The 24,276-nt window shown below is 36.8% G+C and overlaps 1 protein-coding gene across 3 annotated transcripts; it reads right to left on the reverse strand.

Annotated features, from left to right (window-relative positions):
• Positions 1 to 4,079: 4,079 nt before the first annotated feature.
• LOC146467093 (CD209 antigen-like protein C) lies at positions 4,080 to 18,608 on the reverse strand. Of its 3 annotated transcripts, none has more exons than XM_085126359.1 (9): positions 18,521 to 18,608; positions 15,393 to 15,460; positions 12,866 to 12,953; positions 11,064 to 11,120; positions 9,519 to 9,545; positions 7,223 to 7,264; positions 7,002 to 7,073; positions 6,516 to 6,548; positions 4,080 to 4,689 (listed from the first exon to the last, which is right to left on the reverse strand). In XM_085126359.1, exons 3-9 carry the CDS (start codon positions 12,945 to 12,947, stop codon positions 4,250 to 4,252), a joined length of 753 nt encoding a protein of 250 aa, XP_084982485.1. In that variant the 5' UTR covers positions 12,948 to 12,953; positions 15,393 to 15,460; positions 18,521 to 18,608; the 3' UTR covers positions 4,080 to 4,249. The 3 variants fall into 3 exon arrangements, with proteins under 3 accessions (XP_084982485.1, XP_084982486.1, XP_084982487.1); XM_085126360.1 differs by having other exon boundaries at positions 12,866 to 12,958; XM_085126361.1 differs by having other exon boundaries at positions 18,551 to 18,594.
• Between the last annotated feature and the right edge of the window lie 5,668 nt (positions 18,609 to 24,276).

Raw genomic sequence — 24,276 nt, forward strand, 5'->3', positions numbered from 1 at the left:
CAGTAGAATTCTCAAAGGGGCGTGGCACTATAACCACGTGACATTTACTCCGATCGCCAAAATGTTTTTGCTATATTGTAGATTGATCTATATGTTATCCATTCTATGTGTTAGACTTACGATAAAAGTAAAGGTGGGGATACCAGACAGCTTCAAATTAGGATGGTACCGCCAAAAAGTAACTCGGTCGAGTCACCTTAAGTTCTTTGATTGACAACACTCCTTGCCCCATGCAACGGCACGCTTAAGAACGGTTTGCTGTAAGGACCGACTAAGCGTATACAAAATAGAAAAAACCGATTTCCCCAAACTTTGCCAGAATAAAGGGCTTCGTGAACTACCTCTAAAAATGTAAGTTTCATGTAAGTTTGCCCATGGAGGCGGGCTAAAATCACGCCGAAGTAGGCACTTTTGTAGAAGCTCCCTTTTATACAAGGAGCCTTTTCTAGAAAAGATTAACCCAACAGAAGGAACAATTTTATTTTCTTAGATGACTAGCGGCGTTAAAGTTAAATAAAACGTAAACATGAATTTTTGACCAATTTTTTATGTTGCGCTTTTTTACCGGTGATTATAACAACCTCATTTTGGCTAAATTCAAGGACAAAAAAGCATTTTGGTACATCCCTTTGCCCTACGAAACTACACTCCGGGAAAACATAATCATTTCAACTAAACATTGATTGAATAAAAAATTGGGGTAAATTAAACAGCGAGTTCTCAGAGCGTTTTCAAAACATGTCACTTCAGCAATTAAGAGCGACCCTTGACCTTTTATATCGAGGGGAAATATAAACGAGAGCTCATAAACCTTGACTTTCCTTCGCCGGAAGACGCTTATTTTTACTCTGCTGGAACATTTTGAGTACAGGAAAACTACGCAATTGAATTTGAAGTTATGTACTAGCTATGAAAGATAATTTGAAAAGTAAAATTAGCAATTCAATTCGACTTTGCGTAGGCGGTTCCGATTTGTTTACTACGAAATTGCGATTTTAAAGCCTGTTACAATACAAATACGGCATCAACTACAAGGTAAACCTCATTCTACTGAATGATTAATAAATCCTTCTTACCTTAGAGATCTTTTCCTGCCTAAAAAACGCGGTCTGTGTTCATTGCAAAAGTGTATTGACCGAGATCGCGGAACGCCTCAAGCCAAAGAACAAGTTAATGAAACCGCAGGAATGCCAGGAGTACATTTCGTACTGAGATGTGTACTTACATATTTCGGTATTACTATGACACGTCAATTCAAAACGCCTTTTTTTTCTTTTCGGACACCAAGATATAATATCTTAATTACTTAAAGATCACGTAAATTGAAAAGAGCGCCGTGTCTCGAAAGCTAACTTCTTTTGTTCGTTGCACGTTGTACTTGCTGACTGTACAGTGGAGTTTATCGTGGGTGGCTACGACCACCGGCGGTGCTTATCTATGGCTGTGTGTGAATATGGGTAGATTGTAAGGGGAACATGTGGTGTTTTTTATATCAAGAATCGTCGCGGATCAGTAAGTTTTCGTTTATCTTTAAAGCTTGAACATCTTCTAAGGAGTAATTTTTAAACCAAAACCCTTCTGTAGCGAACTTAACAGAGGTCAAAGGCCGCAAACGTTAGTAAACATTGCGATGTTTTCGATACGTTTACGAAACGCTTAAAATAATTAATTTTATTAAAACTTGCTTAAAAGTCACGAAACAACTAAGCTACGGCAAACGTAAAGGCAAAATACTTTCTTGTTGCTTTATAAATATACAAAGCGAAAAGTTTCCCTGATCATCAATACTTAAGTCCGTGAAGAAGGATTTTTTGCCTAAAACCACAAAAGATGTACGGACGAGCATGATAGCCTTGTTTGTTTCATAAGAAGAGAACGTGACTTATTAGATAAGGAACCGAATGTATGTGACAAGAGAAATTGAATTTATTAATTCATTCAGGTCGGGGGCGGAGGGGGGAACAACAAATGTGGGCGGTGGTGAATAAAACATTAATGCATTCTATTTTCTATATGTTAAAATTTCCAAGGTAAAAAGCAAGGTAAAGTACCTGTAGTAATTGACTGTTTTACCTTCAAAGGCATTTTTGAGAAAAGCAAAAGTCCACTTGAGCTCACTATTTCACCGACACATCGGGACACATTTGGTATCAGATGGCGTTCAAATAAGAGGATCTGTGCCGCTCCCATTGGATGGGCATGGCATCGAACGTCAGTGTGAGGGGTGAAGGGAATATCATCTATACATGCTAACGGCTTTTTGGGGGCATCTACAGACGGATTCCACCCAAGGCGCAAAGCAGAGTCCCTTTCCGTGTTAAGAGATCTTGTAAAGGGGTGTGGTAGTTGTAGCACCTCATATTACTACTCACCCGAGACAGTCGCCGTATCCCTATCTATAGCTTTGGTTGAAGTTTATCGTTCCATTATAATTATTACGTGTTTGTGATGCAAGGATTTATTTCTATTTCTGTATCTTTTTTCACTTAAGACTTCGTTGGATTGGCAGCAAGTGGTAAGATCACAAGAAAGAAAAAATGGGTACAGCCACAATGTGGAATTAGCCTATATCATTCCCATTTTTATCGCAGTTTCCTAAATGTCACGGAGATCTGACAAGTCGCAACGTTTGTCATATAAAGGTAGTTCATTATTAATGGACAGTACAGTGCAAAACGAATCACCGTTAAATAAATAAAAAGAGCTGTGCGGTCCGGTATTGTACAATTTTATACAGTGGGATTCCTGTGGCTTTATTTGGTGAATCGTTTAGCGATCGGGCGGCTTAATAATTTTGCAATGAATGCAGGCTATGTCTTTTTTTAGTCAAGAGAAGATTTTTTAAGGCAAGAAGGATTTATTAATCATCCAGTAGAATGAGGTTTACCTTGTAGTGGATGCCGTATTTGTGTTGTAAACAGACTTTAAAATCCCAATTTCGTGGTAGATAAATCGGAACCGCCTACGCAAAGTCGAATTGAATTGCTGATTTTACTTTTCAAATTATCTTTCATAGCTAGTACATAACTTCAAATTCAAATATGTAGTTTTCCTGTACTCAAAATGTGCCAGCAGAGTAAAAGTAAGCGTCTTCCGGCGAAGGAAAGTCAAGGTTTATGAGCTCTCGTTTATATTTCCCCTTGATATAAAAGGTCAAAGGTCGCTCTTAATTGCTGAAGTGACATGTTTTGAAAACGCTCTGAGAACTCGCTGTTTAATTTACCCCAACTTTTTATTCGATCAATGTTTAGTTGAAATGATTATGTTTTCCCGGAGTGTAGTTTCGTAGGGCAAAGCGATGTACCAAAATGCTTTTTTTGTCCTTGAATTTAGCCAAAATGAGGTTGTTATAATCACCGGTAAAAAGGCGCAACTTAAAAAATTGGTCAAAAATTCATGTTTACGTTTTATTTAACTTTAACGCCACTAGTCATCTAAGAAAATAAAATTGTTCCTTCTGTTGGGTTAATCTTTTCTAGAAAAGGCTCCTTGTATAAAAGGGAGCTTCTACAAAAGTGCCTACTTCGGCGTGATTTTAGCCCGCCTCCATGGTTAAAATTTAAAAAAAATTCCCCCAAAATAAATAAAGCTCTAAACAAAACGAAACTTATATTTTTAGAAGTAGTTCACTATTAAAGCCCTTTATTCTGGCACAGTTTGGGGAAATCGGTTTTTTCTATTTTGTATACACTTAGTCGGTCCTTACAGCAAACCGTTCTTAAATACTTAAATATGACGGGCCTCGAGAAAAAATCACGTTATGCTTATGTCATAATGTTGGCCTTTAGCTGTTTTGGTCGACACCCGCACAGAAGAGTTGCCCGCTTACAGGAGGTTACAAATGTAGATTTTCAGTAGATATCCCGGAACGTAGTTGATGTTCGGTTAGAATGGTTTAATTCTTCTCCAATTTTAGATTAATGTTTGACGGAGTGGGTTGATAACTGTTTACATACAAAACACCACCCCTAAAGCGATCAAACGTACTCCCGTTAAATGACCAGGCAGCCAAACCAAACGAAACCAGATGTTGTAGAAACTAATGTTAAGATTACAAATTTTATGACACAAAGTTCCCCGACACCACTTTTATTTCTTTGAGCTGAATGAACATTGATATCAACTTATAGCATTAAGTTTAATATCTAACGAGGAAATGTCGCGCTCTCAACCTTTAACTTACAGTTATATCGTCCTTATAGATTCCCAAACAACTAACTCTGGAAAAGGCTCGAATCTGCTTGATTTATTAGTATATACGGGGAGGCTTTTCGCAAAGAATGGTGGGGCTCTTGGGAGCCCAATAACCCGTCATTTCGCATGGGGCATCATTCCACTTTCCTGGCTGTCCAAAAAAGTGCGCGCAGTTCTCATTTCCCACCAGGTTGTTAGGTTCCCCTTCTCCCCAGTTCTCGTACTGTCCCTCCAGTGGAGTGCCATCAACCCAATACCACTTCGAGTCATCAGTGTTTCTCTTCAGCCCAATCCACGCTTTCGCCTCAGTGACCGTTTCCTTTTCCATCACCAGTTCGTAAAGGAAGTCGTTTTCTTCGGCTGAGGTGATTACAGCCAGGTCTCCTCCCAGGTTTTGACAAACTGCTCGAGCATCGCTCCATTTCGTGGTTATAGTATCATCAACGTAATAGCATGAATTTCCATCAAATTCTCTCCAGCCTCCCGGTGGACAAGCTGTAAAGCAAAATACAACAGCTTTGTCTTATTTCCTTTTAGCACATATCTTCTTATCTTATCTTATCTTATCTTAACTTCTCTTCTCTTCTCTTCTCTTCTCTTCTCTTCTCTTCTCTTCTCTTCTCTTCTCTTCTCTTCTCTTCTCTTCTCTTCTCTTCTCTTCTCTTCTCTTCTCTTCTCTTCTCTTCTCTTCTCTTCTCTTCTCTTCTCTTCTCTTCTTTTCTCTTCTCTTCTCTTCTCTTCTATTCTCTTCTCTTCTTTTCTCTTATCTTCTCTTCTCTTCTCTTCTCTTCTCTTCTCTTCTGTTCTCTTCTGTTCTCTTCTCTTCTCTTCTCTTCTCTTTTCTTCTGTAACTTACCTTTCATTTTTTTAGTTTTAGTCGATGTGTCAAGTTTAAAAGGGTTTGTGTCACCATGGTCACCATAGTCATATACATTTCCCAAAAGTGATGAAAGCTTAATTTTTAGCTTAAAGCGCATTATTTTTAATCGCATTTTTGTTCTCAGTCCTGATGGGTTAAATCATGTAAAGGGACATTTTTAAATTTGTTTTTTTTTAGTAACGACACACGAGGAACAATTGATTCTTAAAGTAATCGAGTGTTCCGCGTTGTTTTGTCTCTTGCTCGTTAAATTGCTATAGGTGCAAACTTAGTATGCGCATTTTTCTATCTGTCCTCTTTGGGTAAAATAGCAACAACTTTCTTAATTTAAATGGTCACTTTAGACAATAAGGAACACTTTGTTCTTATTAACCACCAGGAGAGAAAGGACGAATCATTCCTGATGACCCTTCACTGACAGGCTGTTCGGAACGTGTTGTCCCCTTACAGTTCTGTCAGTTCTGTCAGTTCTGTCTGCTACGTTTTGTCAAACAATATTATAGTTTTGTAGTTTTGTTTTATATTAAAACAATATTATAGTTTTAATTCACAAACGTTGAACAAGGAGGCATTTATCAAATTTAACGTTGGTTTTAGAACTTTCTTTTACCTTTTACTTCAAGTGTAGTCAATGTAGGCATTCTTTGCACAGTCAACGTGAGCATTCAATAATGCCAAGATGTTTCATTATCGCGAGGGAGAACTTTTTTCCTATTTAAAAAAGCTAATTCGTAGTTTTGTTTAGAATGCAGAAAAAAGCGTGACTTTTTGTTGATTTAACAGTTAGGATAACTTTTCCTTGGCGAAACGTGTAATAAAGAATCTGGGGAAAACCTTGCGGCTTAAAGAAGCCCTAAGGAAACATTTATGCCAGCGTATGATACTTTTGAAGCGATCAAGCAATCCCAGAATCATCAAAAACCTTACCCTGACAAAACAACTTCCTAGTGCCCTAGGTTTATGGTTTGGACCCGCCCTTGGGGTAAAATACTGTATCATAAACTGAATTTCACAACAACAACAACAACAACAACAACAACAATATAATAATAATGGATGGACAGGTTGAAAGGATAGCGAGTCAAGGAGCTATTCACCCCCGTGCAACCGAAGGGAAACAAAAGGGCATCCCGTTTCGCTTCGGTTTCCGAAGAGAAAATTATGTCAATAATAATAATAATAATAATAATAATAATAATAATAATAATAATAATAATAATAATAATAATAATAATAACAATAAAAGTAATAATAAAAATAACAATAACAATAATAGTAGCAAAGAGGATGCCACACAACATGGGAATAACACTTATCATAAAATATCATTCACGTTAGATTTAGTTTCATGACTTCATTAGTCCTATGACCACATACGTACACTTAAAGTTAAGAATTTGTTATTCCACTCAATCTTACTAATACTTGTTTGTCTGCTTACCTTTAAGATGGCAATCAGAGCCAACGGGACAACCTGCGGAGAAAATTATCGAAATGAAATGCTTGCTCCATCTCAGGCCTGCTGTGAAGGCTAAAATACACTAAGTATTATGTTTTTATTGGGAGAAAGTCTATGATGTAGGTATTCGTTTTGCTTTTCTTTACTAAGCCAATGATTGCTGCAATCGATACTTGCCCGCTCGAGTTTTCCTTCGCTTGACGACGGTCTCATGTATTTGTTTCTAGTTCTGATTGGTTAATTTCGCTGTCTGTATTTTTATGATTGATCAGAGTAACAACTTTTTTGGTTTTAGTTTATCGACTCTCAACTGAAAGCCACTTTATTTTATCTCATAGATGTTTGACTCAATTTAAGTGACAAATGAAATGATAACTGCATGGGACTGCTTTTCGTTCTTTATTTAGGACTGTACAAACCTCAATACCCTGCTGTTAATCTATTAGGAATATTTTTTTCTCTACTTACAGTCATAAACAGCGCTCTCAAGACTGCAAGTACTGTCTTTGTTTTCAAAAGACTTGGGAAATTTTGGCTGCACTGTGGAAATTAAAATTGCAACACTGTATTAACGTTATTATCGTGTCTTAACAAAATCCTAACTGACATATAGATAAAACCAAAAATTTCTCGTATGAACTTTATTATCTCTTTCTTTAACTCTTAACCATATATTTTTGTGTACTTACACGATTCCATGCAGTCTTTAATGTTCGTGTTAAAATCACAGCCTGCAAATCAAAATATATACTTTTTAACTTTCCTTTCTTTAACTTATCTCTTATCTGCTCCCTGTTTCTTTTTAACCAATCCTGGCCTACTTCGGGCTTTTGAATTGAAGTTGTAATACGGGACTTCAACATCATTACCACTGAAGTTGTCGTCTTCTTTGTTATTTTCATTATGACATATAGAGGGAAAAAAGTACTAAATGCTGATTGGTCAATACAGAAGACAAATTCAGTCACATACAATTATTTCTTCTTAAAAGGACCAATGCTATCATTATTGTTGTTGTAATTATTGATCTCGCTTTTCCTGGTTCTTACACCTTTGCCAGTTCTCTTTCCTTTCGCAAAAAAAATCACTTGTATTTGAGCTTTGAGAGAGATTGATAGATTCCAACTTTGTTCCTTTGCCATCTGTAGCTTGAAATCTCACCCGGCAATGCGCGAAGAAAATCATAATAAACCATTGCCATGGATAAAAGATAGCGCAAAGTCAGCTTAGTGAGCATGTACGCATTAATTAAGGTTGAACACATGCAAAATTTTTGTTCATCTCTGAGAATTAAAGAATATAGAGCGATGTTTAACCCTTTCACTCCCATGGGAAATGTCGTATTTTTGTAAAACGGCAGCTGTGAACCCCCACACCAACTGTAATACACCAATTAAAAGGTTTTATCTGGGGCATTGTATAAATCATTCCAGCTAAGACAAAGGAAGTAACAGAAAAGAATGAAAAGTGTTTAAAACAAGAAAACGTAAACCTTAAATATACACCTCACTTCTCGTATGCACTGGGTATACCCCTAAACTATAGCTTAATTTGCAGACCTCAGCACATAGTTTCTTGTCTAATAATGACTTGGTCTTAAAAGTGTAAGAGGAAAAAATTACAAAAAATGGAGGGGTGGTTAATCATGTCTTGTGTAGGAGGGGGGTAAGATTTTATGCTTCCATTGTACAGATCTCTCCAAGATCTGTTTGGTGTCCAAATTTGATGCAAATTGACCCAATATTGGACACGTAATGACTTTTTGTGCCATATGGCACTCTTGAGAGTGAGAGGGTTAAGACGATGTTTGAGGAAAATCAAACTTCCTTGAACATCATCCTACCTCATGCAATGTCGTGCAACATAGTGGCCAAAGAAGTGCAACATGTTACAGTTAACAGTGTAGCAAAAAAAAAAAAACGTTTGGCCGGGCTTTAAGTGTCACTGGTACTGTTACCGGTACTATTGCTATTAGTGATAGTGTTATTATAAGTGTTAGGGATACTATTAGTTTTACTATTAGAACTACTATTACTCTAACTGTTACTGTTACTGTGAAGGCTGTTCTACACGTTCGACGCAAGCATAAGCATAAGCGTAAGCAAAAACGCAAGCACAAATGAAGGAAATCGTTCTTTTTTTCTTGTGCTTGCGCTTATGTTTGCGTCGTTGCGTTGCTCGTGTAAACCGGGATAGCGCCAGCATAAGCACAAGAAAACAGAAAAGTAGTCACAAGTAGTCAGAGGAAGTGTTTTCTCTTTTCAAGATGGTGGCATGTACCTCCACCACTTGGATTTAAAATTTTGGCGCCAAAATTTTAAGTCACTGTACCTGCCTATGTCACCTTGTGCCTATGCTTATTACATGTGTAAACAACCTTATGCTTATGCTTCTGCTAATGCTTATCGTTGCTGGTACGAGCAAACCAGCCTTTCCTGTTTTTGTTACTGTTACTGCCACTGTTATTGTTGTTAATGTTAGTGTAACTTAATATCACTGTTACTATTACCGTCTGTTGCTGATAGTGTTACTGTTATTGTTTTTTGTTTTTGTTTAAGAATTACCTCTAGTGTGTCTGTCGCTGTCACTGTTACTGCAATTGTTGTTTTTAGTGTTGGAGTTACTTTTACTATGTCTTTTAGTGTTACTGTTACTGTTACTGTTAGTGTTAATGAGCATTTAGTAATTTTGGAATTCAAAATTATGTAAAACTGTGTGCTTGCTCCATTTTTTTCGCTCTTTTTCTGTATTTCTTTAATTTTGATAATACGCACTGTGTCGATACAATAGTGTTTTGCGGCATGAATGTACCATAGAAATTTTTTCTCTTTTTGTTTTTCTTTGCATTTGATAGTGTGTCCTATGTGAGTATATAAATGAAGAAAAATAAATTAATACTGGATAGGGGTGTAGTCAACTTGTTCTTGATTTAATCACCCGCATCCCTTTTCTCTATTTGTAAATGATATTTGTTTTTCCACTTACAGTCACCTCTGCAGTTGCCTTCACAGCCTGTGGAGAAAGGTACAAGAGAGTAAAATATAGAAATAAATACTCTTATATTATTCTATCTCTACAAATCTTATCTTATGTTATCGCATCTGTTAGGGTCAGGGTTCTTATCATATCTCATTATATCTTATTTTAACTTGTCTCATATTTCAAAACCTTAACTCTTCGTTTAAAGTACCATTTTTATTTACATCTTACCTACTCTTGCGTCATCCCATCCTATCCAAACTTACCTCTTGTAAAGTTTACGCTTTTGTTACTTTTATCGAAAAGAATTAAATATTGTTGTACATTGGTAAAGAAAACTCTATTAGATGACGATGTTGCTAGGTTAGTCTTTATTTATCGTCACTTCATGATTCTGTTATTCTATTATTAATAACTTATTATATGGCTACAATAGTACGCGCGCTCTGATTGGCTGCCTAGCGGGCAAGATTTTCTTGTAATGACCGGGCATTATGAAAATTTTTCTCAACTCGACGGCTCTTTTGAGTTGTGAGTAAAAGCTACGAGCGCGTGGGCGAAAACAACAAAAAATATGGACAAAGTACAACTATATTTTCAATAACTGAAAGAAAAACTAGCATACAGATACTTCTTCAGTATGAGCGACGAAGAGAGCCAAAGCGAGAGCGAAAAACCAAAAGTGAGCAAAACAACATGCGCAAAGTAATCACTCACGAAGACGAAAATTTCGGTAACAGTCAAGAGGAATTACAAAAGTTTGTTCAAGAACAGAAAAACGTCAAGTGATATGAAGTGTTTTTACCGTTTTCTTGGCGAGATAAACGAGACAAATGTTCAGATTTTGGACTTACCACCGGAAGAACTTGACCACCTCCTGGGAAAGTTCCTTAAAGACGTTAGGAAAACCAATGGCGAAGAAAACGAGCCAAGTCCTTAGAAGGGACTGCAGAGAAGTATCCTGAGATTTCTGTCTGATTCCGTTATGTTATTGAGAGCGACAACGAAGATTAATATTAATCATGAGTGTCACTAAAATCACTGCAAGTTCTTCCCACATGTTCAAAATCCAATCACAAACTGGGCCCATCTCTGCTATAGCTTCTAACATTTTTAAGGGTCAAACACTTGTAAACACAGGTCAGTGTGTTTTTTGAAATTTAAGTGGTAAAATTTGCCCTAGATCTTGACGGAAAAAAGACAAAAATTGTCCCATTGTCAGAGAAACTGTGTCTTGTGGTTTCGATCGCATCACCAGGTTCGTTTCGGTTCAGTGAACACGACCTTGAATGACCTCTTGCGCGCGCAAGCGGATGATGAAAATTACTTCCGGTGTTTTTATTGTATTCTTTTTAAGAATAGCGCTAAAAAAGCCATATAATAAATAACTAATAACCTCGTCCGTTCGGTCATTACAAGGAAATCTCAGACCTCGGCCTAAATGTATTGACCTCGCTATCGTTCGGTCAATACATCAAGGCGTCGGTCTGAGATTTCCCTGTAATGACTTCACTCTCGGTTAATAAGTGGTATATCTTCTTATCTGCTTACACTCTCTAAGGCAGTGTTGAAGGTCGCAAGTTTCCTCGCGGGTGAATTTCGTCTGCACTGTGGGAAATAGTACGATATCGATTAGTAATTTTGGGCTATCTTAACAACATTTAACAACATGTATATTTTATAACTTACAAAATTATTTTTCCAGTCTTTGACTACATGCAATATGTATGTCGTAACAGCAGATCTAAGAAGGCATTTTTAAAACATTATTTAAGGAAACCTCAACTCCGAGAACAAATTGATGATAAATTGTGTCTAAATTCTAAATTTCAATTTAAAAAGTAGAGGCGACATTCAACTGTGCTAAAAAATAGGAATGATTATCGCCTACTTTCGATTTTAAATTTCCCAGGCGCCGCCATCTTGGATTTCATGACGTCATACAGTGCCGCTGTTATCAGTAAGTAGAAGTTCTATTGTGTGAAACAATTGAGCAGCCGTGTTAAGTCATAATCCAAGATAGCGGCGCCCGGGAAATTTGAAATGAGAAATAGGCGAAAATCAAATCCTGTTTTGTCCGACAAGGAAATATTATTTCTATGGTTTGCAACGAAATTTGAGATTAGATTGTATTTTCAACAATTCAAAGTTAACTTATTTCAAGAGTGGAGGTTTCCTTGAAGGTGTCTGGGGTTTAAGATCTAGCACGTACTGATGATGATGCACCCCACAAATACAGCCATGGAGGGTACAAACAGGAAAAAAAACATATTCAAAGAAAACATTCCCTGTAATAGTTTTAAAACCAAAGTATTGCTTTTTGTTTCTTCAAAGATAACCGAGGTTGTTAAGTTCCTTCAATTAGTTCTTGCAAGCAATTCCCCATGCATGCCCAATTGGTTAACTTGGAGAGTTCCTTTACTTAGACGTTATTATTGTCCGTGAAAAAGTGAACTTTTATCTGGTTCTTAAAACTGGTACAGAGGTTTCAAATAGTTTGCTCTAGTTTTGAAATAAATAAATAAATAAATAAATAAATAAATAAATAAATAAATAAATAAATAAATAAATAAATAAATAAATGGGCCGGCAAGTATTTACGCAGGGGCACAAAAAAAAAAAGAATCTGCCTTTGTACCCCCAACCTGTTATGCTTTAATAAGATTTTCCAGTTGAGGTTCTACCCGATGTGAAAATTTCAGAAAATTTCACTGAAAAAAGGTGAACAAAAAAAATCGAAATCAAAGCCTAAGACAGATTGACAAACGCTTATGTTTTAATAACTTTAAATAGAGATAGAAAGGTACTATTTTATCATCAAGGTTTGGAGGACAAAATTGTGTTCTTGAATTTTACATTTTGGGTGTTTTCGAATTGGTACAAAGAAAGCAAGACAAAAACCTGACTTTCGATTTGTGACATAGCGTTTGCCACATTACAGGCGAAAACCCTACGGAGCCACCTAAAGGACCGCAATGCGGTCAATACCTGAAGATATGCAGAATCCGCGGCCACAGTCGTGAAATGTTGAATTCCTTCATATATTGCAAAGAAAGCCTTTATAGAGAGTTATTTCTGAAAATACTATTCAAGGGTCCTGAGGTGCTTTATTGTTTCGAAATCAACGAAAGTTCGATAAACGCCTTATTGTTTTTTTTTTTTTCTTTTGGCGTCGTCGAAAGTAAAGTAAAATGAAGCATTTTCTTTTCGCCCGTTCAGATTAACATCTAAGGATTTTCTTTTCCATGCACAGGTTATTCAGGCATTACTATCGGGTTTATTTAATAAGTGATTTAGCCTACGCTACAATACGAGTGTTGAATATAGATATCCATCATATTTGTATTACGTACTTTGAGACTTTACAGGCTTCTTTGCCTCCGTCGCCACTGGCAACATGATGAGAAGAAGAAAGAACATTGTCTTCAATGCCATCTCTGTCTATCCTTAGCAAACAAACAAACAAAGAAAAACAGATCAGCAAACAATTAAAGAGAACCTTTCAATAGTCACCGACTGATAATTTCTCATTATTTATTCTTTATATTGCCCATAATACATTTCCTGATACCAAGACAATTTACCCCTCACATCTGAGAAATGTTTTTGAGTCTAGATTTCCTTGATTTTAAATTTACTGACAAGCAAACAATTAAATATAATTTTTCAATTGTCACTCACTGATAATTTCTCATTGTTTCTGCTTTATATTGCCCAGGTTGCATTTCCTTGTAACAAGACGATTTTTCCTGTTGCTAAACTATCTGTTCGTGCTTGGTTTTCATTGTTCGCAAAATTCGGATTTCGAGAAGTTTAACCAATTTTATTGTTATTTTATTACTATTGGTCTTTTTTTTTACAACTGTCTAATATTGGTTGTTTATCACTTCCTATTACAAGTTGTTACTAATACAGGATTGTTTAAACCGAAATATAATACTCAGTTGGCAGCTAATTACATAATGCAGCATTCAATTTGTTTTTAATGAAATGCTGACTTTTAAAGGGGCACTGTCACGGGAATTTTTTTGTATTTTTGGTAAAAACTGCTCAAACATTTGACAATAAACCTTTACTGTAACATAAAATGGCTCTTAGAACAGCGAGAGGAAAATATTTTAGTGATTTGTCAGAGGAAAAACAAGCTGTAATCAGTTTTAGTGATTTGTCTGAAATACAAAAGGAAGAACTTAAAAAATAGCCATTTTTTTTTCAAGCTGTAAACCATTGTCATCCTAGCCATCCACAACCAAACATAATTAATTCTAGTTTCTGGGCACTAGTAAGGTTATTCGTAACAATTCTATTGGTTTAAAATACGTTTTTTGCCATTCAAAGTAACACTACAAGTAGGTGACACTGCCCCTTTAACGCCGCTATTGGCCGCGTTGATCCGCAAAGAAAAAACTGATGATACAGGGACAGCCAATGAAGGATTATCTGTTCTCAAAAGCTTTACCCGCCTCGGAAACTCGAATAAAATTGTGCAGAAGAAAACCAAGCGTTTTCGTTAACGATTGTCCACCTCAGACTTTCGCGAAAATGAGAATCTAATCGTTTCAGAGGGGCAGAAAACGTCGTTAAAAGTTCGAAAATAGGCCAGCTACCATTTTCGAAAGCACACAGCAGCTGGTGAAATCAGGGAATATGATTAAAACAAAAAGTTCCGCAATAATAACAATATGTTAGCATACCCAAATTTGTTATTTAAAAGGCCAAACAATAATGACGAGCCGGAATACAGGAATCAGCCTTTGAACTATTTTGTTTAATACTCTCCTTGGATGTTCCTCGGTGATAGCGCAGGTATTGGTAATTTGGAATAATCACATTCTAATGACATTGTCAGTTAAAATTCCATAACGACGAATTCACTCGCCCCAGACAGTAAAAGAAAAATTCCTTCCAAAAAAATTACGTCAAAAGTAACATCTTATTTTATGTCAATAAAATCATCTGGTGTAGCTGTAGCAATTACTAACATCTTATGTGGTGGTTGTTTGTCAGGTTATTATGAATCATTTATCGGGCTCGACCTCGTTTTCTGTTTAAAACATCGTTTTCCCGTCATTAATCCCACCTTGTTTTACTAATCCGGTTGCTACATCTCCGACAAAATATAAAATAACGACAATAAACATTCTTTCCTCTCTTCTCTCAAACCTGCGTCCTACTTAAACTAATTAGTTTTGTGTCTGTCTCACAGCAACTTTACTGAACATCTTTTCTCAAGCATTTACACTGACTGTCAGATAGAGGAGTTTTTGATGAATATTAAATAGGCCTTATCACAGTTTTCCATGCCATTTTGACGAGTAGGCAAACAGGCTTGAAATAACAGTGTTTGTATGGAAATCCGATGTCAAATAATTTTCGTTTTCGTCCAGTCCAACTTTCCATACATTTCCCTGTATTTTTGTTTTCCGCGAAATATTTTTAGTAGTAGTTCACGGCTGGTTCGCTATAAAGGGAAATGTATGGAAAGTTCAAAACACGACTGGACGCTTTCTGCCACAGATACATCCCTCCATTTTTTTTTATTAAATTCCTTTTCCTAGTTGCAAAAGTTTCCAATTCAAGAATTTTTTAGAAGCGATGTTTTACGAAAATTATTTGACACCGGATTTCCAAACAAACACTGTTATTTTAAGCCTGTTTGCCTACTCGTCAAAATGGCGTCGAAAACCGTGATAAGGCCTATTAAAACTGCTTTGCAATATAACAACTCCAGCAAAATAGTGCCACGGCCCGAGAAGATCTCAAAAATTGAATCGATCGCAGCACGTCACCACAAAAAAAAAATAATAATCCGGGAACTACTCGAAATAATGTAGGCTGGGTTTAGATGTTACGGCTAAAACGCTTGTGTGTTGTATTTACCTTTGATATCCTATTCTTGTTGAGATGCAATACCACCGTAGTTCACTTTGGTAGAAAAACAACACAACCTGGTAATGAAAAAATTCTCGTTATGATCTTCTGGAGTCAAACTGATCTTCCAAGTTCCAAAGGTCCAAGTGGTCTTAATTGACCACCAAGATATAACGAAGAAGGTTGGGCTAACTACTCACGGTTACTCTGCTATTGACTTCCGGTGACTTTAGACATTTATGATTGGTTATCAACAAAGTAAATTTCAAATTAAAATATTGACAACGCGTGGAATTCACTCCTTCCGTTTCATTCCCATGCGTTTAGTCCTCTGACTGAGAAATTCCTAAAAGATAAGTATCCCTCCAAGGTCAGGTTGGGGTAAACACGCTTAGAGATAAAGGTAATCAAGATAAAATCTCAGATATCCAAAGCGTAACAAGCTTGTTGGCTAAATTTATTCACAGTTATTCAAAAATTTATGTCAAGGCTAAAGACTAGGGGACCTGTACACTTCTCACTTCCTAACCATTTCGGAAGCAAATGCGCTCTTCGTGATCATTCCCCGTTCATCCACAACGTCGACAAAATTCAGGGACACAAATGATGTATGAAATTGAAATGAAATTTACTTTCTATTGCGTAAGCTGATTTTTATACAAGAAGTTATGACATTGGTAGGACAGGAAGGACACTAAGCGACCGATTTCGTGAACATATTGGAGACGTTAAACAAAATGGAAAAGATGCATCCAAGCCGGTCGCTTGGCGCTTAAACATACCCAATAATTCTTACCAACAAACGGCAGTCTGCATTTTCCTACATCATGGTAATACAATAAGCCGCAAAACGTGTACAACAAAAACTTATCTTCCAAATCGGCGCTCAGTTTATCCATACGCAATCAGCAAACGTTTTATTAAACGGAATAAAGAGCTTTATTTGACCAAAAGATCCAAAGACGAAACTAAATTGGAAATGTGGAGTTTACGAGGCTTGACGTTATTTGGATAAACAATGTTATAATCCATCAATTTTATCTCTAGCACGCAATTGGTTTAAACGCGTCACGTGACTGAAAACGCCCGGCTAAGACCTCGGAAATACCCGAGTGATATTCCCAAAGTGATATTTCGCAATTCCCAAAAGTTCAAGGCATCAAGTTTGCAATTGAAATAGATGTTAAGATGGGGGAACTGTTCGCTTTTGTGACAAGAGGTAGAAATAAACCTGCTGGGCGAAAAACACCAAAAAATCAACTTTATACGTTGTAAACGTTTTTGACGGTAACCTGTTCGTAAACGTCTCTTTTAATTTTTTACTTGGCAAAATGTTCAAATACTCAACCTCGTTGGGAGATTTTCGCTTGGTTTGAAACAAGCTTCACTCTGTTCAACCGCCCATGAATTAAAAATGTTACCGAAAACCTAAGAAAGACTACTGAAACGTTTACAATTATCATTCTAGAGCACTGAATAATATAACCCTAAGAGATAAAGAAAGGAGCGAAGACCGAAAGAAATTTAAATAGATAGCAAAATAAATTTCAACGCCGGTATCGAGGAAAAGAACAAATTAATACTTGCCGCAGAAAACAACAAGGGCTATTTAAGAACTTCAATTAAAAAAAAAAAGTTATGGCGGCTGCATTTCAGCTATTTTTTTTCGGCTAACGACAACATTAACGCCTTTTAAAGACCATATTTGCATAAGCTAGTGCGGCATGAGCTGTTTGGATAGCTTAACTGAAAAGCTAAGTCGTGAAAATTCTTACAAAACGGAAGCTTATTCCTAGAATTCACAGACAGCTGTTGGCTGGTTTACCGACCTTACTCCGCATTTTTAACGATACCTGCCCCTCCGTCAAAACGAAGGCAATTAGTTTTCCAGTGTTGAAATGTCGAGATAACGTCGAGCCAAAGAAAACTGTAGATTCGATTCGATTCTGTAGATTGGACTTTCTCAACTTCTACCAGAATTATGATCCAAAACCTGACTTCAAACACTTAAAGACGATTTCTAAATGTCAAATTTTTGCAGCTCGATCTTCTGTCGTCTTCTCAACTAAGAACGATTTGCCTCACGCGCGCGCAAAATAGCACATTCCGTGAAGGGATCCTAATTAAAGATAAAGGTTATCAAGGTAAAATATATCTTCAAATATTCAAAGCGATAAGAGCACCAAATTTTGTTTATACTTGTTCAGAAACTAATGTCAAGGCTAAATTTCTCCGTGGTAATTCAAAGGCTTTTTATTCCTTACAATAAACGCTAATTTATAGCGGAGCTCCGCTATCTTAGCTATGGACCATAGCTAAGAGATTTTTGTAAACCCATGAATGGGAAAATGTTTTTTGGCTAATGACAACATTAACGTCTTTTAAAGACCGTATTTGCATAAGCTAGTACAGCATGACCTGTTTGGATAGTTTAACTGAAAAGCTAAGTCGCGAAAATTTATAGTAAACGGAAACTTAATTCTCTAATTCACAGGCAGCTGTTGGCCGGTTTACCGACTTACTCCGCATTTTTAACAATATTTGCCCCTCCGTCAAAACGAAAGCAATTAGTTTTCCAGTGTTATGAAATGTCGAGATAGCGTCGAGTCGTAGAAAAATGTAGATTCTAAAACTCAAAAATACATCCAAATTTCTAAGGCGATGATGCATTCCGAACAGATATTTACGAATGATATGATGAACAGTTGGGTGATTCCGGCTTTTCGCAACAGCATTGCCGAACGTAAAGTTTGCCGAGCATTTGCATTTGCTTTTCAAATAGTGTGATTTAATATATTTAGATTAAAAATGTTAAGGTTAATCACCGTCTCCCCAAAAAAAATTTAAAAAAAAGGAGAAGAAGAATTAATCTCTGTTATGAGGGAATTCGTTTTCGGCAAAAAAGCGAAATGCCCCAATAACTCAGGTACTGAACCATAGCATATCAACATAACCAATGATTATGACAGTCGAAATAACGTGCCCTTAATTAACATGTTATGGCCAAAACATTATTATGTCGCAGTTTCCTTTGATATCCTAGTCCTGTTGAAGATTAAAACCACAGTAGCCCACTTTGCTAGGAAAACAACTCATTCTGCTTAATGATAAAATTCCCTCAATCGTCTTAAGCTTACCTTCCGTTTATAATTTACGATACAAGGTACCTGGTATCAATCTGATCCTTTTAACTTCCGAAAGACAATGTGACCTCCGGGGACGACCAAGAAATAACGAAGAAGGGTGAGCCAATTACTGACAGGTAACTCTACTATTGGGTGCCCATGACTATTGGGTGATTTATGATTGGGTATAAAACAAAGTAAGCACAAGATAACTTGCAAATTAGTTGATTGGTAAAGGATGAAATCCACGTCCCTCGAGCCATTCCCCTCACTTCAGTCCCCTGAGCAACGAATTTCTCTTTTTCTTAAGTATTCCTTAATTCCACTGACATGACCATGTCGTATTCTATCTCCTATAAAAACGTCTTTTATGGGTTGAAATTTTATTGGACTTTATCAAGTTTTAGCAGAATTATAATCCACAACCTGACTTCAAATACTTAAAGACGATCTATAAATGTCAAATTTTTGCAGCTCGATCTTCTGTTGTCTTCTCAACTAAGAAAGATTTGCCTCACGGGCGCGCAGGACAACAGTTTCCGTGAAGGGATCCTAATTAAAGATAAAGGTTATCAAGGTAATATATATAAACAATAGCCTCCATTTGGCGCGAAAATATGCTTAGATATTTGTCCGCGGACATTATCTGTTCCGAGAAGCGAACAGTTTTCCGAGAGCGAAGCTCGAGGAAAACTGTGAGCTTCGAGGAGCAGATAATGTCCAAGGACAAATATCTGAGCATATTTTTAAAGTCAAATGGAGGCTATTGTGTTTATCATCCTTCAAATATTTTTTGCAACATGCGGGAATCTCGCGGGAATCGGCAGGATTTGCCATTCTGTCATATGTCAATCACGTCAAAGTTTGTCAGTTGGCTTCCAAAATCTCCACGTCAGATTTCGCTTCAGGTCGAAAGCGTTTGTTTGGGGAAAAGGTAAAACATTTGAAAGGAAAGTAAACTTGTTTAATTCCATGAAAGATAAAAGCAAGATACAAGTGGCGGGTAAGGTTGTCAGTTCATGTTAATGATTGACCATTTCGAATAAACGATTGTATGAAGGTGCAATTGATTGTGCGTCTCTATGCAAATTGCATTATTGTAGGTCTCTAATACGCAGTTGATTGTCATACCGTGCAATTGATTTTCTATCGGTGTTAATGATTAACCATTGCGCGAGATTGAAAGTGCATTTGCTATCTTTGATTGTCCAAAGGTGCAATTGTTCATCCGTTGATGCTATTGAATGTTAATACATATTCAAGTAGCGTTATTGAAAGTTCGTTCGCGTTAATGAAGTTCATGGAAGTGCTAATGAACGTATATTTGCCATATAGTTTCAACTGTTGGCGTAAATGCATGTATATTTTGCGTAAATGAACAGCAAAAGGTGTAATTTTGCCCTCTGTATGACATTATTATTGTTATTGTTATCGTTGATTGGCAGTTTGCTGTATATGCACTAAAATACATACATATACAGCTATTTCAATTAACGTTGTCGGATCAAAGTATAAAGCTGTAAGACGGAGTCTGGGAATGCATTCAGAGTGAGCGGACGTGATTTTTGAGTCTCCGATGAAGGCCAAGCCAAATGCGAACTTACTTGTAAATTTATCGCCCAAAACACTCCCTAAAGCCATGTGAAGTTGTTTTAATACAAAAGTATGAGTGGAACAAAAGGTAAAAATGAGGAGAAACGACCCAGACCGAGTAGTTCAACCGGCGATGAACTCGAACAAGATGGCCGCCCTTATGAAGAACTTTTAGCTCTCTGCAAAGCACTTGAACAAAAGGACGCTGAGAAAAGCGTGGAAATTGCAATCCTTAAAGCCCTCCTGAAGGAAGCAAGAGATAATTTGAAAACTCTCAACGATAAAGTAGTTGCTCTCGAAGCTTCAATTCAGTTCACACAAAACGAACAAGATGAGGTAAAAGACCGTTTGGCGACGTGTGAAAAGGACCAGATTATACAAGAGAACGAGTTAACCCGCCAAAGCATCTACAGCCGGAGATGGAACCTGCTTTCCTTCAAAATTAATGAAAACAAAGACGAGAATTGCCACCAGCTCGTAAAAGATGTATTGACAAACAGTCTTAAATTTGAAGAAGAATACGTAAACAACATTCCATTATGTGGTGTCCATCGGCTGGGCAAGAAACGTCCAAACGCTAACCAGCCAAGACCAATAATCGTACGGTTTACCTGCCGGGCCAACAGAGACCAAGTTTGGCGCCAGCGCCGTCACCTGGAAGGATCCCACGTCAGGATAGCGGAAGACCTTCCCTTCCACGTCCGCGAAATTTGAAAGAATTTTCTAGTTCCAGCATTGAAGAAAGCCAAAGCGGTCCCCGGTGTCAAAGCATCCATTGTTGGTGACAAGCTCGTAGTAAGCGGCCGGAGTTACACCTTTAACAAAATCCCCATGAAATGGAGAAACGATCAAGTCCAACAGCAGAATATTCCTACTCAAGAAAGCCAAAGTCTTGACGATCCCACCTCGCTCGAAACCGAACCATCCCAAGAAATGCCAGAAATCACATAGAAAGTTCTCCTACAAACATTTATTTAAATCACAAGTAAGTTGTTTAGTAGTTAACTACCCTTTCTAAAATCGTCAACCTGTCGAATCGCAGGTCCGACCTTATATACTTCAGATATTTCTATCTGACGCTGTGTATTGATCTTTAAAAGCCGGGACTCAATGAACGTTCTCCAATAACATCTATAAACTTCGACCAGACTGAAACGCGAATTACTATGTTTCCATCGTGTTCAGGTCTTATTAGACCTCTTAATATTTCGTTTGTTTTTCTATATACTAATCTCGTAACAATTTTTCGTTTCGTAAATTATATTGAAATCTTGGTTCTAAATGTTAGTTGTATTTCAGTTAAGCAATTTCCTACTTTAATTTTTTGGAAAATAATTCTGTTTGATTCTATCTACGTTATATATACAAGAAGTAATATGCAAATTTCAAATTTCAAACCCTCTCCATCGACGCTAAGTGCTAAGAATACTGTTCAAACAAATGTGTTACTACAAACCCATCAGGGAATTATGACAACTCTGACACCTCTTTTATGAATAATCCCATTGATACGAAAAAATGTCTGTCAGTGAACATTAGAGGCTTAAACAAATCACTAAAGCGTCGTACCGTCTTCAGGTGGCTACATCTTCAAAAGTGTTCTTTTGCTTTCTTACAAGAAACGTATAGCTCAAAAGAATGCGAAAACGTTTGGCAAGCGGAATGGGGCGGCGAGGTGTTTTTTAGCCACGGCACAAATCATAGTAAGGGTACCATGATTCTTATCAATCCTAAAATAAAATGCAAAGTTGAGAAGAAAATCTGTGACAAAAATGGGAGGTATATTATATTAGATATAGCGCTCGCGGACACTCGAATTGTACTTGTCAACATCTACGCTCCAAACGACGTAAATCAACAAGTCTCCTTTTTCAAAGAGCTTCAAGAACAACTCCAAGAATTTGCTGAAGATACAATAATAATAGGTGGCGATTTTAATTGCACATTATCAGAAAAAGACAAAAAGGGAGGTAATCCAAGCAGCCTAAAAGATACGGTAGTCGAAGAAATCAACAAACTATGCAATCTTTACGACCTAAACGACATTTGGCGTTCTCTTAACCCAGATACAGAGGAATTTACGTGGAGAAACAAATCGTTTAAAATTCAATGCCGCCTTGACTTTTTCCTAATTTCTAAGAAACTGAATGATTTAACCGACACGTGTAAAATCGTATACGCACCCGAGACAGATCATTCGGCAATACTGATATACTTAAAATCCGATGAAATGAAGCATAAAAAAGGTCCTGGCTTCTGGAAGTTTAACCAATCGCTTCTTAAAGATGAAACCTATGTCTCCAGTTTGCGTGCAGAAATTCCCAACTTTAGACAAAAATATAATGACGTTGAGGACTTAACCCTCAAATGGGATTTAATTAAGATGGAAATAAGAGGTTTTACAATTAAATATTCTAAAAATAAAGCAAAGAAAAGAAAATCTACAGAAATTCACCTCCAAAATCAAATCAACGAACTTTACAAAAAAGCGGAAAAACAAGCCAATAATAAGCAAATTATTAATGACATCTATCACGTTAGATCCCGCTTAAAAAATATCATGCAACATAAGACGAATGGTACTATTCTTAGAAGCAAAGTCAGGTGGCATGAGCACGGGGAACGAAACACGAGATATTTCTATGGTTTAGAAAAACGAAACTATGAAAAAAAGACAACCACAAAATTGAAACTTTCAGATGGCAGTTTTACCAACGACCAATCCAAAATCCTACAGGAACAAATGCTCTTTTATAAAACTCTCTACACATCAACTAAGTACGGACCTTCGACTTTAAACGATTCTCTCCGCAGTTTTACAGAAAACATCATTCCGTTAGAAAATGACGATATGTTATCGTGTGAGGGTAAAGTGACGCAAGGGGAATGTTTAAAAAGCATTAAACGAGTTCAAAAATGAAAAATCGCCAGGTACTGATGGGTTCCAAGCAGAATTCTATAGACACTTTTGGAAAGAACTGCACTCCGATATGTTACAATGTTTTGATTATGCCTATGGTAGCGAAAAATTATCGGACTTTCTAAATTAATCTACAATTGCGTCTGTCTTTGTTATCCCAGAAAATTTTGTCAAAGAAATTGAGAAATTAATTTTCAACTTTATTTGGGATGGAAAACCCGCAAAGATAAAAAAAACAACTATCATTGGTGAGAAAAAGCACGGCGGACTCAAGATGACTGATTTTGACATCATGAATAAAGCTCTAAAGGTTGCTTGGATACCACGTTTGCAAACCAGAACCGACGCATCCTGGAAGATCATCCCTGAGATCGCGTTGGAAAATTATGGAGGACTGTCTTTTCTGACACACTGCAATTATGACGTCAATTCTCTGCAAATGAACCACCTCCTAAGCTTTTATCGTGAAGTCTTGAAACAGTGGCAAAGCACAAAACAGGCCTTTCAAAACGACACATCTCCCCACGATGAAATAATTTGGAACAACCGCAACATAAAAATCGAAGGTAAAACGCGTTTTTATGAAGATTGGTTCGAAAAAAATATTCTACGTATTGAAGACCTTCTTCAAAATGACGGAAATTTCCTTTCTAGTAATCAATTCTCCGAAAAATTTCATCTTGAAACGCCGTTCACTTCATATTTTGGATTGATTAATTCTATTCCGACTAAATGGAAATTAGCAATAAAAAGAACTCCCCGGCAAATGTCGGAAAATGATAACAAAACAAACAATATCTCTACCAAAAACGTATACTCCGTTATGATAAAAAACACTTTTTTACCCCCCACCGCTGAAAGCAAAATTTTAAGGCATGGTTTTAATCAAGCAAACATAAACAGAGTTTATGAATTACCCTTTCAGATAAAAAATGACATAAGGATATGAATGTTCCAATATAAGATCATTCTTAATATTCTTCCAACAAAAGTTAGCCTTTTTAAAGCCAAAATTTCAGATAATGACATATGCCCTCAATGTCTCACTGACAGGCATTCTTTAGATCACATGTTCTTACACTGCTCTTTAACTTAATCTTTTTGGAATTTATTTCAAAACTGCTGGTCCAGTAAAACTAAGGAAAATATTATATTATCAAACAGCATGATTTTATATGGAATCTTTGACAATAAGATGCACATGACTGTACGCTTTAAACTACACACTCCTTATCGCGAAATTCTCCATATATTG

The sequence above is a fragment of the Pavona decussata genome, unplaced genomic scaffold (genome assembly GCF_977016875.1).
Source record: "Pavona decussata unplaced genomic scaffold, jaPavDecu1.1 SCAFFOLD_138, whole genome shotgun sequence".
In the NCBI taxonomy this organism is placed as follows: domain Eukaryota; kingdom Metazoa; phylum Cnidaria; class Anthozoa; order Scleractinia; family Agariciidae; genus Pavona; species Pavona decussata.